We start from the raw sequence: 16750 nt of genomic DNA, 5'->3' as shown, positions 1-16750 counted from the left end.
AGACTATGCATTATATATATATATATATATATATATATATATAAGCAGGATTTCCAAAAATCGAACGCACCTCCGCAGGCTGTAGTAGCCTACAGGTCAACACCTGGAACAATCCTACAGATTACAATTGTATACAGTGTATCTGTGGCCTGCCCTGTATTGTATATGTTGGTTGCCTCCCACATTACATTTTCCCTTCAGGTAGGCGATATTTGAGAACGAGGCACACTATGTCAGCAAGTCATTTGCATAGATCGCCGCCCCCAACGCTTTAGTTGCGTAGTCTATTATGCAAATCACTTTCTCTTTCAAGGAAGTTCAGCGTTTCATAGGGACTGGATTTATTTGATTTAGCCTTCACTCTGCAACTATTTTTCATGAAGTAGGCTGTTCGATTGTCTTCGATAATAAAGGTCGCATGCGAGCACACATGGTCTAACAAGGCCACTTTGGATAAACTTGGTAAATAGCCGTTTTCAAAGTTTCTGTCTGGGCGTAATTCTTCGCAGCAAGATGTCTATACACAATACCTCCACATCATACAGGACCGTCAGCGTCTCGTCGGACCCGGCCACCACAGTTCTATCCTCGGGTCAATACATCGACGGTTACAGAACTATGAGTGTTTCGCCTGCTCCGGTACAGTATGGTATCGGTAATGGCTACGAGACCGTGCGCTACCTGATGCCCGTACAGCAGCCGATGCAGCAGCAGCAGATGCAGTACGTACTGGTCAACCAGGCCCCTCAGGTTATGCAGCAAATGGTGTCACCTGTATATTTGCAGAATATGCAGAGGGTCAGCGTGAGTAGTTTGGAAGAATCTGACATCTACCGACAACAAAATGTAGAGGTGAGTTTATTACAACACACTGTATGATGGGGTTAATGAACAAATGGGGTTAATGCCTAAAAGAGTATGAGTTTAACATTTTATAATATTTGTATATAATTTATTTTAAGAATGGTAAGAACTGTTAACACTTGGGCATCATCTTACTGGTGATCTTTGGCTCTCATTAGAAAAAGACCTGTCAGTGCAGGTCGACATGGCAGGTATATCATAATCTGCCCAGTGCATTGTCTTTACACCATTCATTCTTTCTTTGATACTGTACAGAAAAAAAGCCACATGCTTGTGATAGTGATTTGGCAGTAGGCTAAAGGAACAACAATTTGCTCCAGTATAACCCTGAGGGCTTCATTTGAACAAACCTAATGCAATGGTAAATCTAAGCTTTGGTGGTAACCCTAGGGGTGTGTCAGAAATACTTTTGCTATTTTCACAACTAGAATTATGGGCGCGTAGCTGGTGGTGGCGGGAAATGTGTGGGTTTTGATGAATAAACAAGTTGAAGGTTTGTAGAGGCTTGAATCAGAAAGTGCTCCATGGCTAAATATGTTCAAGTTGTGCATTTATGGTCTTTTATGTATTGCGTTGTCATCCACTCCAATTTGAATGTTAGCCCAATATAGAGCCTAGTATGTTAAATAGCCTACAGAAACAAAATAACAAAATGTAGGCCTATCCCTAATTTGCTAAATATGTTTAACATAATTTTTAACATTAAATGCATGGCTTCAATATGGAAATATATTGTTAGCATACCATTTGCACTGATATAGGCCTACTGTAAAATGCATTATGTCTGAGCCATGGACATGCCAAACGTTGTCAATAAGCAAGATTACATTCACTATAAATTAGACCTTGAAAGAGAGTGAATAATTCTAATAAAATGTAACAACAACTTGTTTTAAATAGGCTATGTCTACAGTTAGAGGCACCATCATTTCTCCCCGTGGGCATATAATATTAGGCCTAAAAGACAACGTAGACTATGGAGGTTTTTACACACATTCAAACTTTTCACAGGACCCCGAAAAATATCCAATATAAAGAGAAAGGGGGACTGTCCACTCACCGTTACTGCTTCCAAATATATATATATAGCTATAGCATACCATCGCTGTCGATATGGCCAGTAGTGCCTTTGCCACGTGAAAGGTAAACAAACAAACAGGAAATATAACCTACAAGCGGATTCAGCACCGTGGACAGAAGATTCTCGCGATTTTGACAGTTCGGTCCAACAGAGGAAAGTGGAAGAGTTTTTTTTAATCAAAATGATAAAGTATTTTTAAATTACTTGATGTTCCTAAACAAGCTTCCTACAGTCACTGACACCTTTCATGGAATGGGCATTGCACATAATGAGTCTAAACATTTCAGAGAAGCTGGACAAAAATCATGTCCAATATAAATAAATAAAAAACTATGTCTGTTGACTATTTTGCTGTTTGTGATATTTTCATAAAACATTGGTGATGTAGGCCTACATAAGGCTACTGTTTGTGTCTCAGCTGGTAAAATCAATGCCATAACCAATTACATTAGGCGGGCCTACCTCTAAGACCAGCTTTTGGTCGGTCTTAAATATCTCTGGTTGCGCTCACTGAAATTGGCATATTGGTGCATGTTTTTAAGGACACACCTCATATTTCCGCCCCTCTCACCTCAGAACAAGACCGCTGATGTTAGACAGGTAAATTGCCGAACCTGTCGTAGGTCTGGAAAATGCCAGTATGCCAATTTCTACGCAATTTTCAAAATTGCAAACTAACGGATGTTTGACATTTGAGCCTCCTTTATACTTCCAGCCTGAAAATGCATCTCTGAGCCTGAGAAAAGCACACAGATGAAAGAAGCATGCTTTCCTGAATGCTTGTCTTTGCTTGTATCCCACAGGGTACTCCTGTTACGGAGCCACACCTAGTCAAGTTTAAACCAGCCGTCACACCTTATTACAACTAAATAATAAATAAACTTCTTACACCCCTCTGATTCAGCAGCCCCAGTCATCACTCTTATCTGCAGCAGTGTTTCTCGTTGAACTTTCAGGTTCATCATCAAACCAGTGCCACAGAAATACAAGTATTTTTCCTTCTTAGAAATTTGATGTGTAACACAAATTACATAGTAAGTGCTACCAGTAATATTCTAGAACCTATACTCTTAATGACCCTGTGCCTGTTTTTTTTTGTTTCCTATAGAATATCGATGGGAAAACTCCTTCTGTCTTCAGCCAGACATCTAGCTCCATCAAGAGCCCTGAGCCTGGTGTTGGAGAGGAGGAGGAGGAGGAGGAAGAGGAGGAGGAGGAAGAAGAAGAGGAGGAGGAGGTGGTGAGAGGGACTATACACAACTGCACACACATCGGATTTACTTGCGTACTGCTCTTCACACAGACACACACACATACACCTTCCTACATGCAAACCTGTTTAGTGCACATGAAAGCATCTAATTACACATGCACACACACACCTGCACAGGGCACACACACAAATATGCACTGACACACGCAAGACCTGACATGCACCCATTTTCATTTTATTCAAAATACAATTGTAAGGAAACCAGCTGCGATAGGATTGTGAGTTTGCTCAACAAAAAATATGTTGAGCAAACTCACAACAAAAAGTTTGTGAGTGAACATTTTGTTGAGCAAACTCTCAATGGCAGCTGGTTGCCTTACAATTGTATGTTGAATCAACATCTTTTGTTTTCACAGTGTGGGTGTACAGCACTGCACTTAAGTCAATTATTCATGCAAGTAGTCATGCAAGCACACTGTAAATAATGCTGAGAGCTAACACACACACACTACAGTCCTGGAATATATTTGCCTGCCTGGACCTTTATTTCTGGAGTCAGGTCTATTGACCGCTTATGACCCTTGACCCTGTTCACAGCTGTTTCTCAAATAACTTTTATGGAACTATGGTAATTACCTAATGGTGCGGTCATTGTATTGAGCACTTAAGCTTGGCCTAGTTTGACCTAGTGGTGGCTTTGGAGCTTTTAACACGCCTTTACCAGAACAATGAGCCAATCACACACACACCTTTGACTAAAGTTTGGCCTTTTCGATACCGTTGGTTTTATGAATAGAGAACACTACCAGTATTACAGCTGAACTTTGTTCATCAGCATTGTCCCTAGTCTTATGCAACACTGTGCGTGGGGCCAGGTTAGGGTGCGGCATGCCACCCTGTTACCAAGAAGCCTTTGCTGTGGTCAGAGGCGGCAGCTCTTTTTGATCAGACCAGAGATGCCATGATGATAGCTGTTGTCAAAACAGAGAAAAAAAACGTTATTCATGTGTGGTGTTGTTATCACCTGGCTTTCATTTCAATTTGCTGTTCAGTATTGTCTTGTCAAATAATCATCACGGCGTACTTGGGCCATGTCAAAGTGTGTGTGACTGAGTGTGTGAGTACATGTGTGTGTGTTAATGTGTAGATCGTGTCTGACCGAGGATATCTTTTTAGCCACTTGAAGAGGCATACTGAGCGTCTGAGGAGTTATTAGCATATTGTCTTTGTTTAAGTTGTTCTAGGTTATTGTCAACTCACTTTGTGTTGTGACATGCCTACGTTGTTCAGGCTTGCATTCAACATATTTTAAGAATAAAATGAAGCATTCATGAATTCCAAGATCAAGACGCTTCAGGGCGTACAGCCATAGACTTAACGGTCTTCAGGGATTCAGTTTTCCTTTCTCACTGAATCACATAGAACATATCCATTAATCACTACTGATTGTCAGGTACATTGTGAAGGGAGGACTGATCCAGCTTGTTCCTAACCACACCACACCTACGTGTGTTATTGTATCTGGAAGAGTTGAGGTTGAAGATAGAATTCTAGGTTTCTTACTTTCTTCACACTAAGGAAAAACCGCAGCACTCTAACGTGAATGTTAGTTTCCTCCTATAAAGATGTTGGGATTTAAAGTGATGTATCAAAACAAATTTCAGTCAGCTTTGTTGCCCTGAGGGACTAAGATAATCACTTATCTTCTAATCTTGTGCTTGCATAACTAAGGAAAATGTAGGCAAGTTAGTAGACGGCTGTACACACAGGAACTTTCTCTCACCCCCAAATTAGATTACTTTGTGCAGGCCCGGTCTTGGCCACTCTGCTGCCCTAGGCGAGGCAAAAGTAATTGCAGCCCTTCTAAACCCTGCAAATCTACACAAGTCCCAGTAAGCAAAATTATGTTGAAAAGACGTCATTACTGCGAATTTGAAGTTAGGTTCATTTTATTTTCTGAATGAAAGGTTAAAATACTTATTTCCCGGACGTTGAAATTAGGTTCATTATCGGTTCTGAATGAAAGTTGATAAGACGTCAGTTATAGATGTCTATTTTCGGACCAAATCAACACTGGTCCAGACCGGACCAAATCAACGCTGGTCCAGACCGGACCAAATCAACGCTGGTCCAGACCGGACCAAATCAACGCTGGTCCAGAGCGGACCAAATCAACGCTGGTCCAGACCGGACCAAATCAACGCTGGTCCAGACCGGACCAAATCAACGCTGGTCCAGACCATACCAAATCAACGCTGGTCCAGACCATACCAAATCAACGCTGGTCCAGACCGGACCAAATCAACGCTGGTCCAGACCGGACCAAATCAACGCTGGTCCAGACCATACCAAATCAACGCTGGTCCAGACCGGACCAAATCAACGCTGGTCCAGACCGGACCAAATCAACGCTGGTCCAGACCGGACCAAATCAACGCTGGTCCAGACCATACCAAATCAACGCTGGTCCAGACCGGACCAAATCAACGCTGGTCCAGACCGGACCAAATCAACGCTGGTCCAGACCGGACCAAATCAACGCTGGTCCAGACCATACCAAATCAACGCTGGTCCAGACCGGACCAAATCAACGCTGGTCCAGACCATACCAAATCAACGCTGGTCCAGACCGGACCAAATCTGAAACAAACATTGATGTCAATGATTGGTTCAAGGCCTGTCTGGACCGCCCCCAAAAAACACAGCCGGACCAGACAGGACCAAAAAAAGATGTCCAAAAGATATCAGTGTTGGTCCGTGCTTAATTGGGTGTAGCCTACAGATACCAATTCTGATTTTTTGGGGGGACAAAACTTACAGATACCGATAATATCTGTCAATTATGCTGTTTGACTGCGGGGAAACTAAATGTTGTAATTTTTCCACACTGAATTCTTGTACGTTTCCTCCCAAAAGAGCAATTGTCCAATAACTATGCTTCAAATGTTGTGTCATTTTTGTCACAATGTATGAAATCATCATGAGAATGGCCGCAAGTGTTCAGATGAGCATGACATTCCCTTTTTTCAACCTATTTATTGAATATCTGTTGAATTATCGTCCGATACTGATATAGCGGTAAAAGGCCAATATCGACGATCATGAACCGATATATCGGTCAGACTCTAGATGTTTCTATGTCAAACTTGTTTTTTGCATATAGGCAGCAGGCGGTTTAATTGCCATTTGGATCTAGACAGGTTCTTTCAGTCTCTGGCCTGTATTCCCACGATACACTAACAGCCCAGTGATGATAATGACTGGGCTTGGCATTTTATTGGCACACTGCTGCCCTTGATGATTGGGAAGACAAGGTACATACAGGTAGTTGATTACTCAATAACTAGTGGTTACAGGCCTGTACACGGTAAAATGGTTTGCTGATCATTTTGGATTCTGTGTTGTATGTGTTGAGTGCTGTGCGTGTGTGCCTGGGTGTGCGTGCGCGAGTTTGTGTGTTTGTGTATGACCAAACAGACCTACATTTTATTTGCATATGTCCTTGTTATTGTTTATCTTATGCCTTCACATTCCTGTGAGGTCCCTCCAGTGTCAAATGGTCAGACTGTTAGAAAGCTAACATGCCCTCCCACTCTACACAGGCAGTGTCACAATACCCCAGACTCTGCTGTTACAGTGTAATACTGATGCCCTGGTTCATACTCCTGTCCTGACCTACATCAGTATTCACATGGACACACAGGGCCTTTGTGGATAAGGCAATAAAGTCTAGAAGGACTGGACACCCTTCCAGGTAGAGCCATCATGATGTATTGCCTTCAAGTTTTCGATTACAGATGTATACATAGTTTAAGGGGATTGCTGTCTCAGATTCTATTTTAAAAAATACATTTGTTTTGAAGGGATCACATTTTTATTTAGATCAAATTGTATGTGATACAAACCATATACAAGTGTGCTTTTCACTCTAGATAAATGAGTGTCTGGGTTTATAAGTGCTTTCTTTAGAAGATGGAGGAATTTGAAATAGGGTCTGATCAATGACTATATAATGGCTGTGTTTAGTAATATCCTACTCCCCCCAGAGAGGGAAAGCTGGTTCAGCTGGATGGGTGTGTACAGTGTAGTATGGATTTTAAGGGCAATTCCATGATAGCATAGCCTGGAAATAGGTTTGGTATCTCAGATTAATCTGTCAGTTCTCACATAGAAACTTAATTGGGAGGAAGGATGTTTAATATGCTTTTACATTTGTAACACAAACTATTTTCGAGAAAATCATGATTTAAGTGACAATTTTAGGCCTTTTTTTTAGAGCTATACAGGCCTCATGTAAGGCCCTATGATCCATGAACTGTACATTATACAGACAACACCTCCTAACAGTGTGCTCTAAAATATGGAGCATCGCTACATTCTAAAATACGATTTTACACATGAATGAGAACTCCCTCAGCTGGTGATTTGCTAAATGCGCAATCCTACAGGTTAATGACCTATAATGTACATTTCTATGTTTAAAATGTATAATTTCCCCAGAAGGAGCAGAGAGCCACTCTGGAAATGTGATGTGTTTTAAGAGTATATTGTTCTAAAAATAAGCTAAATCAAAAAAGGGGCCTTTAATGTGATTTTTTTTATTTCAGAATATAGCCATACATATTTTATAGCACACTGTTAGGAGTATGACACCAAGGTTTTGTCTGTATCATGTACGGTTCATGGATCATAGGACCTTACAGGAGGCATGTATACATCTAAAAGAGGCCTAAAATGGTCACTATCATCATGATTTTCTCAAAAAATGGGTTGTGATACAAATGTAAAAAGCATGTTAAACATCCTTCCTCCCAATGAAGTGAGAATTGCCAGAGCACTCTGTGGTACCTAAAAATATCTTTGGACTAAGCTGCTGTGGAATTGCTCATAAAATACAATCTCCTAACAGCAATCCTTCAGAGCTGGTTGTTAATTAACTATGATAAGGATAAGCATATTCAGCTTATTATGACATGTTGTCTTGACTCACAGCCAACATCCTAATGATATAGCCCATGTGTATGCAATACAACATAGTAAGATAAGAATGTAAAATAGAAGGGCTTGTTTGTTTCTGCATTCTTCTAGCACAATATCTATAGCTCAGCTAACACCTTTATTGTTCTCCTTCTCTTTCATCTGCTTCTCCCTGCTTTCCCACCGTTTCTCCTGCTTTACTATCACTCTCACCCTGCCATACCATTACCCCATAGTTCTCTCCCATACCATTACCCCATAGTTCTCTCCCATACCATTACCCCATAGTTTTCTCTCCCATACCATTACCCCATAGTTCTCTCCCATACCATTACCCCATAGTTCTCTCCCATACCATTACCCCATAGTTTTCTCTCCCATACCATTACCCCATAGTTCTCTCCCATACCATTACCCCATAGTTTTCTCCCATACCATTACCCCATAGTTCTCTCTCCCATACCATTACCCCATAGTTCTCTCCCATACAATTACCCCATAGTTCTCTCCCATACCATTACCCCATAGTTTTCTCTCCCAAACCATTACCCCATAGTTTTCTCTCCCATACCACTACCCCATAGTTTTCTCTCCCATACCATTACCCCATAGTTTTCTCTCCCATACCATTACCCCATAGTTTCCTCTCCTATACCATTACCCCATAGTTTTCTCTCCCATACCATTACCCCATAGTTTTCTCTCCCATACCATTACCCCATAGTTCTCTCCCATACCATTACCCGATGGTTCTCTCCCATACCATTACCCCATAGTTTTCTCTCCCATACCATTACCCCATAGTTTTCTCTCCCATACCATTACCCCATAGTTTTCTCTCCCATACCATTACCCCATAGTTTTCTCTCCCATACCATTACCCCATAGTTTTCTCTCCTATACCATTACCTAATAATGATCCCCCTCCCCCCTATACCATTGCCTCATAGATTTCACCCTCTCCTATACCATCACCTCACAGTGATCACCTTTTCCTATACCATTACTTCACAGTGATCACCCTCTCCTATACCATTAACTCATAGTTGAACTCTCCTTCTCCAATACACATTCTACAGCCTGAGGTCAGCATAACCCCTACACTAGTGCCCTGCTTCACTTGGAGACAGATATACAGTACCAGTGAAAGGTTTGGACACACCTACTCATTCAAGGGTTTTTCTTAATTTTTACTATTTTCTACATTGCAAAATAATAGTGAAGACATCAAAACTATGAAATAACATAAATGGAAGCATGTACAGTTGAAGTCGGAAGTTTACATACACTTAGTTTGGAGTCATTAAAATTGGTTTTTCGACCGCTCCACAAATTTCTTGTTAACAAGATATAGTTTTGGCAAGTCTGTTAGGACATCTACTTTGTACATAACACAAGTAATTTTTCCAACAATTGTTTACAGACAGATTATTTCACTTATAATTCACTGTATCATAATTCCAGTGGGTCAGAAGTTTACATACACTAAGTTGACTGTGTCTTTAAACAGCTTGGGAAATTCCAGAAAATTATGTCATGGCTTTAGAATCTTCTGATTGGCTAATTGACATAATTTGAGTCAATTGGAGGTGTACCTGTGTACCTGTGGTGCCTCTTTGCTTGAAATAATTGGGGGGAAAAAATAAATCAGCCAAGACCTCAGAAAAAAAATTGTAGACCTCCACAAGTCTGGTTCGTCTTGGGAGCAATTTCCAAACGCCTGAAGGGACCACGTTCATCTGTACAAACAATAGTATGCACGTATAAACACCATGGGACCAGGCAGCCGTCATACCACTCAGGAAGGAGACGCGTTCTGAGATAAATGTACTTTGTTGCGAAAATTGCAAATCAATCCCAGAACAACAGCAAAGGACCCTGTGAATATGCTGGAGGAAACCGGTACAAAAGTATCTATATCTACAGTAAAACGAGACCTATATCAACATAACCTGAAAGGCCACTCAGCAAGGAAGAAGCCACAGCTCGAAAACCGGCATAAACAATCCAGACTATGGTTTGCAACTGCACATGAGGACAAAGATCGTACTTTTTGGAGACATGTCCTCTGGTCTGATGAAACAAAATAGAACTGTTTGGCCATAATGACCATCGTTATGTTTGGAACAAAAAGGGGTAGGTTTGCAAGCCGACGAACATCATTCCAACCGTGAAGCACGGGGGTGGCATGTTGTGGGGGTGCTTTGCTGCAAGAGGGACTGGTGCACTTCACAAAATAAATGGCATCATGAGGAAGGAAAATGATGTGGATATATTGAAGCAACATCTCAAGACATCAGTCAGGAAGTTAAAGCTTGGTCGCAAATGGGTCTTCCAAATGGACAATGACCCCAAGCATACTTTCAAAGTTGTGGCAAAATGGCTTAAGGACAAAAAAGTCAAGGTAATTGGAGTGGCCATCACAAAGCCCCGACCTCAATCCTATAGAAAATTTGTGGGCTGAACTGAAAAAGCGTGTGTGAGCAAGGAGGCCTACAACCTGACTCAGTTACATCAGCTCTGTCAGGAGGAATGGGCCAAAATTCACCCAAATTATTGTGGAAAGCTTGTGGAAGGCTACCCAAAACATTTGACCCAAATTAAACAATTTAAAGGCAATGCTACCAAATACTAATTGAGTGTATGTAAACTTCTAACCCACTGGGAATGTGATGAAAGAAATAAAAGCTGAAATAATTCATTCTCTCTACTATTATTCTGACATTTCACATTCTTGACCTAAGACAGGGAATTTGTACTCTGATTAAATGTCAGTATTTGTGAAAAACTGAGTTTAAATGTATTTGGCTAAGGTGTATGTAAACTTCCGACTTCAACTGTAGTAACCAAACAAGTGTTAAACAAATCAAAATATATTTCACATTTTAGATTCTTCAAAGTAGCCACCCTTTGCCTTGATGACAGCTTTGCACACTCTTAGCATTCTCTCAATCAGCTTCTCCTGGAATGCTTCTCCAACAGTCTTGAAGGAGTTCCCACATATACTGAGCACTTGTTGGCTGCATTTACTTCACTCTGTGGTCCAACTCATCCCAAAACATCTAAATTGGGTTGAGTTTTGGTGATTGTGTAGGCCAGGTCATCAAATGCAGCACTCCATCACTCTAATTGGTCAAATACAGCCTGGAGGTGTGTTGGGTCATTGTCCTGTTGGAAAAGCAAATGATAGTCCCACTACGCGCAAACCAGATGGGATGGTGTATTGCTGCAGAATGCTGTGGTAGCCATGCTGGTTAAGTGTGTTGAATTCTAAATAAATCACTGACAGTGTCACCAGAAAAGCACCCCCACACCATCACACCTCCTCCTCCATGCTTCATGGTGGGAACCCCACATGTGGAGATCCTCCGTTCACCTACTCTGCGTTTCACAAAGACACGGCAGTTAGAACCAAAAATCTCCAATTTGGACTTACACCGGTCTAATGTCTATTGCTCATGTTTCTTGGCCAAAGCAAATATCTTCTCCTTATTGGTGTCCTTTAAAATCAAATCAAATTTTATTAGTCACATGCGCCGAATACAACAACCTTACAGTGAAATTCTTACTTACAAGCCCCTGACCAACAATGGAGTTTAGTAGTGGTTCCCTTTAGTAGTGGTTTCTTTGCAGCAATTCGACAATGAAGGCCTGATTCACACAGTCTCCTCTGAACAGGCTGGAGAGTATCGCCGTCCGAAGGAGGAGATGGAGACAGCTAAAGCGGAACGGCGACGTTACGAGGAGTCGGCTCAACGAAGCAAGCACGAGAGGCACACGGGGGACACACGGGGAGATTGGCGGAGTCAGGGTTCAGACCTGAGCCAACTCCCCGTGTTTACCGTGGGGAGCGAGTGACTGGTCAAGCACCGTGTTATCCGGTTCTGCTCACCATTCCTTCGGTGCGCAGCCACAGCCCGGTGTGCTCTCTGCAAGCTCCCCGCAGTTGCCGTGCTAGAGTGGGCATTCAGCCAGGAGGGATTGTGCCGGCTCAGCGTTCCTGGCCTCCGGTGCGTCCCTTCGGCCCACGTTATCCTGCACCAGCTCTACGCATGGTATCCCCAGTTCGCCAGCACAACCCAGTGCGGCCTTTTCCAGCTCCCCGCACTTACCGGGCTCCGGGGGGTATCCAGCCAGGACGAGTTGTGCCAGCTCTGCGCTCCAGACCCCGGTGCGCCCCCACGGTCCAGTGTGTCCTGCGCTGGCTCTACGCACTATGCCTCCATTGCACCGTCATAGCTCAGTGCGTCCGGTGCCAGCTCTCCACAATCACAGAGCTAGAGTTGGTATCCAGCCAGGATGTGTTGTGGCAGCTCCACTCACTAGGCTGCCAGTATGTCTCCTCAGTCCGGTGAGACCTGTTCCGGCTCCACGTATGAAGCCTCCAGTGATGATCCATGGCCCGAAGCCTCCAGTGATGACCCATGGCAGGAAGCCTCCAGTGATGACCCATGGCACGGAGCCTCCAGTGATGATCCATGGCCCAGGGGCCTGTAGTGGTAATCCATGGCACGAAGCCTCCAGTGATGATCCATGGCCCGGAGCCTGTGGTGATGATCCATGGCAAGGAGCCTGCAACAACGGTCCCCAGTCCGGAGCCTCCAGCGACGGTCCGCAGTCCGGAGCCTCCAGCGACGGTCCGCAGTCTGGAGTCTTCAGTGACGAGCTGCAATCCAGAGGCGCCAGCGGGGGTTCCCAGTCCAGAGCCTCTGGCGACGATCTGCAGTCCGGAGCCTCCAGTGGTGGTTCCCAGTTCAGAGTCTCCGGCGACGATCAATGGTCCGGTTCCACAGAAGCGGAGGGATCAGCGTAGGGAGCGGGGGCTACGTCCCGAACCGGAGCCGCCACCGAGGGTAGATCCCCACCGGACCCTCCCCTATAGGTTCAGGTTTGAGGCCGGGAGTCCTCACCTTTGGTGGGTCACGCCCTGACCTTAGAGAGCCGTTTTATTTCTCTATTTGGTTAGGTCAGGGTGTGATTTGGGGTGGGCATTCTATGTTGTCTATTTCTTTGTTTTTGGCCGAGTATGGTTCCCAATCAGAGGCAGCTGTCTATCGTTGTCTCTGATTGGGAATCATACTTAGGCAGCCCTTTTTCACACTTTCTGTTGTGGGATCTTGTTTTTGCACAGTTGCTGTTAGCCCTGCAGAACTTTACATTCGTTTATATTTTGTTGTTTTTTGGTGTCGTTTTTAATAAAATAAAAATGTACGCCTACCACGCTGCACCTTGGTCTCATTCCGAAGACAGCCGTAACAAAGAGTGTGCAAAGCTGTCATCAAGGAAAAGGGTGGCAACTTAATTTAACACCTTTTTTGGTTACTACATGATTCCATATGTTATTTCATAGTTTTGATGTCTTCACTATTATTCTACAATGTATAAAATAGTAAATATAAGAAAAACCCTTGAATGAGTAGGTGTGTCCAAACTTCTGACTGGTACTATAGGTTTAACTATATGGAAACAGATACAAATGTAGGATCTTAATTTAAGACAGTTTGCTACAGCTGAAAAATGATCCTGCAGTAACAGGAAATGTGCATTTTTATGTGGATTATATGGACATTTTCCGCAAGGGAAAATCAAGTCTGACGTTTCAAAGTGGAAATTACAAACTTCAGAAGCCTTTTAAACCTCAAATACACTACACATATAAACAAGCATTGCATGAAAGTTCTCCTACAACAGGGTTATCAAATCAAAATATTTAGGTTTGACTCAAAGGGTATCTTGACCTTACAGTCTGGTAACCTATGTGTATTTGTATAGATATAGAGAAGTTTCACTCCGGGTTTAGCTAACCTCACCATTGTGCTTGAACTTAGTTATGCATGCCCAGTTCAGTTGTATCCATATAAGTTTAACTCCATGCTATGGAAGGGCAGCATCATAAAGTGTTTACAGAGCATGTTGCTTCTTGCCTCAGGTGTTGCTCTGTTCTCCAAACCGGTTGAGTGGCAGCCAGCTTCAGGGCCAAGTCTGTCACCATAACCTCTACCAACTACCTCTCTTTCACTGGAAGAATCCCTGGAATGTTTCCATATCAGACACACCCAACCAGGAGCCAGGCGAGGTTCAAGGACACTCTCCCTCCACATGGGTGATTACACCCAAAACACAGCAGTGCAGGCAGGAGCGAATAAGCCAAACTATCACTTATCTCTCCACATTAAAAAGCCCCTTATTAATAACGCCTTGTCACTCATCACATAGTACAGTATATGTCATAATATATTGGATTTATTTATTTAAACTTTATTTAACAAGGCAAGTCAGTTAAGAACAAATTCTTATTCACAATGACGGCATACCCCGGCCAAACCCTAACCCGGACGACGCTGGGACAATTGTGCGCCGCCCTATGGGACTCCCAATCACAGCCAGTTGTGATACAGCCTGGAATTGAACCAGGGTCTGTAGTGATGCCTCTAGCACTGAGATGCAGTTCCTTAGACCGCTGCGCCACTCAGAAGCCCAAAGATTAGCGCCCGACATGGCGCTGATATCTGAGATGTTATGACAGAAAGGGTAGGGGAGAGAGAAGGGGAAATAGAGGGTGACAGTTTTTTAGATTATTACAGTATTATAGAGCAGTGAGGAGGAGCTCCGTGGACCCTTTCTGTCCAGAAGTCATTTTGCCATTCATTGTAGCCATTGGCGCTCTATAGTTGCTTTTTTCTCAAGTTTTCTTGTGTCAATTAACTTGTGACATTCTTTGATTACTCATTATACTAATGAAGTCAGATTTAATCAATAAATACTATAGTCAGTTTAAAAATGGCTAAGGGTACACAAGACTGTGTACATATCTGGCTGTGTTGGCTAAATCACTACATATCCCATCGGACCAAGCGGGGAGAGGCTGCCCGTTTTTACAGTTCCAAGACCTGTCAGAAACGTCCAACTGATCCTACGCCAATGATGCCGGTGGATCCCAAAACTGAATTTGGACCCGCGTTAAGTAGCAATGATATTCTTCGCCACCTTTGTCTTATGACACACGAAATAGCATGAGCCAGTCATAACTATTCAACAAAACAAATCATTTTCAAGTTTCTTTCCAGCAAATGTCTTAGTTAAATGATTGAATTACTAGCAAAGGAGTTATTAAGTTGAGGGTGCAGTTTTTATGACTTTTGGCAATGTGGGATGAAAACTATCATTGTTCAGCCAGTAAAAAACGGGGGAAACAAGCTCGGGACAGGATATAGCTTTTTATGCCCTAATATCAGGAGCTGGCGTTCGATTAAACAATTCAGAGACTGAAACAAATACATCAGATGACAAATATTTAAGTAGAGCGACTCGATATACAAATCCTGAAATCAGCTGTAACTGTTAAAAGTAAAACAAAGCTTAAAACGATGTTTCAGTGAACCTGAATCCAGAAAATTGTCCAGTGTTTGACCATGTTAAATTTAACCCTGGGCCGGTGTCTATACTGGTCCACACTTTTGAGTGTTACATTAACAGTGTGCTTTGTGCTGACACTGTTACACTTTGTTAATGTTAGGCAATGAACACTTTCAGTGTTATGCAATAACACCTCATATAGTATTTTTAATATTGCGTTGAACCCCCCTTGCTTAAACCAAGAGGTTCATACAAGGTTGGGTAATGGACATTTACAAAAATATTTACAGGTCTTTATTGCCACATGCTCTTATGTAAGCGCTTATACTGTAAATACTTTAGAACTGGCAGCAGACATGCTAAAACTTTAATGAATATAACCATAGACAACTTAAACTGGTATAACACTTCTTGAAAGTCACACCCCCACTAAGCCACTCCCCCAATATAATTTCCCTGCGTGTCTTTCATTTCGAGTGAATTGTACAGTTACAACCCATGACTATGTTTATTAGTGACATTAGTGAGACATGCTTGTTGAATTCATTCATTTTCATTCCTGTGGACTTAACAAAGTGAGTTTCTACTGTAGGAAAATGTTATATTTTCTACATTGTAGAATAATAGTGAAGACATCAAAACTATGAAATAACACATGGAGTCATGTAGTAACCAAAAAAGAGTTAAACAAATCATTTTTTAAATATTTTATTTTATTTTAGATTCTTTAAAGTAGCCACACTTTGCCTTAATGACAGCTTTGCATTCTCTCAACCAGCTTCATGAGGTAGTCACCTGGAATGCTTTTCCAACAGTTGTGAATGAGTTCCCACATATGCTGAGCACTTGTTGGCTGCTTTTCCTTCACTCTGAGGTCCGACTCACTCCAAACCATCTCAATTGGGTTGAGGCTGTGTGATTGTGGAGGCCAGGTCATCTGATGCAGCACTCCATCACTCCCCTTCTTGGTCAAATAACCCTTACACAGCCTGGAGGTGTGTTTTGAGTCATTGTCTTGTTGAAAAACAACTGATAGTCACACTAAGCACAAACCGGATGGGATGGCGTATCACTGCAGAATGCTGTGTTAGCCATGCTGGTTAAGTGTGCCTTGAATTTTAAATAAATCACTGACAGTGTCACCAGCAAAGCACCCCCACACCATCACACCTCCTCCTCCATGCTTTATAGTGGGAACCCAAAATGCGGAGATCATCCGTTCACCTACTCTGCGTCTCACAAAGACACGGCGGTTGGAA

General features: G+C 42.6%; 1 protein-coding gene across 5 annotated transcripts in view; it reads left to right on the top strand.

The window, feature by feature from the left end:
* Positions 1-289: 289 nt before the first annotated feature.
* Positions 290-16750, top strand: part of LOC139423047 (protein POF1B-like) — a 41977-nt gene continuing 25516 nt past the window's right edge. For 2 of the 5 annotated variants that reach the window (XM_071174644.1, XM_071174643.1), the window contains exons 1-2: positions 290-852; positions 3054-3185. In XM_071174644.1, coding sequence (XP_071030745.1) covers positions 514-852; positions 3054-3185 — 471 coding nt within the window. In that variant the 5' untranslated portion in view covers positions 290-513. The remainder of the gene's footprint in view (positions 853-3053; positions 3186-16750) is intronic. The other 3 variants (XM_071174645.1, XM_071174646.1, XM_071174647.1) reach the window with 3 other exon arrangements.

Source organism: Oncorhynchus clarkii, chromosome 12, assembly GCF_045791955.1.
Source record: "Oncorhynchus clarkii lewisi isolate Uvic-CL-2024 chromosome 12, UVic_Ocla_1.0, whole genome shotgun sequence".
Lineage (NCBI taxonomy): Eukaryota > Metazoa > Chordata > Actinopteri > Salmoniformes > Salmonidae > Oncorhynchus > Oncorhynchus clarkii.
The sequence above is the reverse complement of the archived record's forward strand: the minus strand, read 5'-3'. Positions and strand labels throughout refer to the sequence as shown.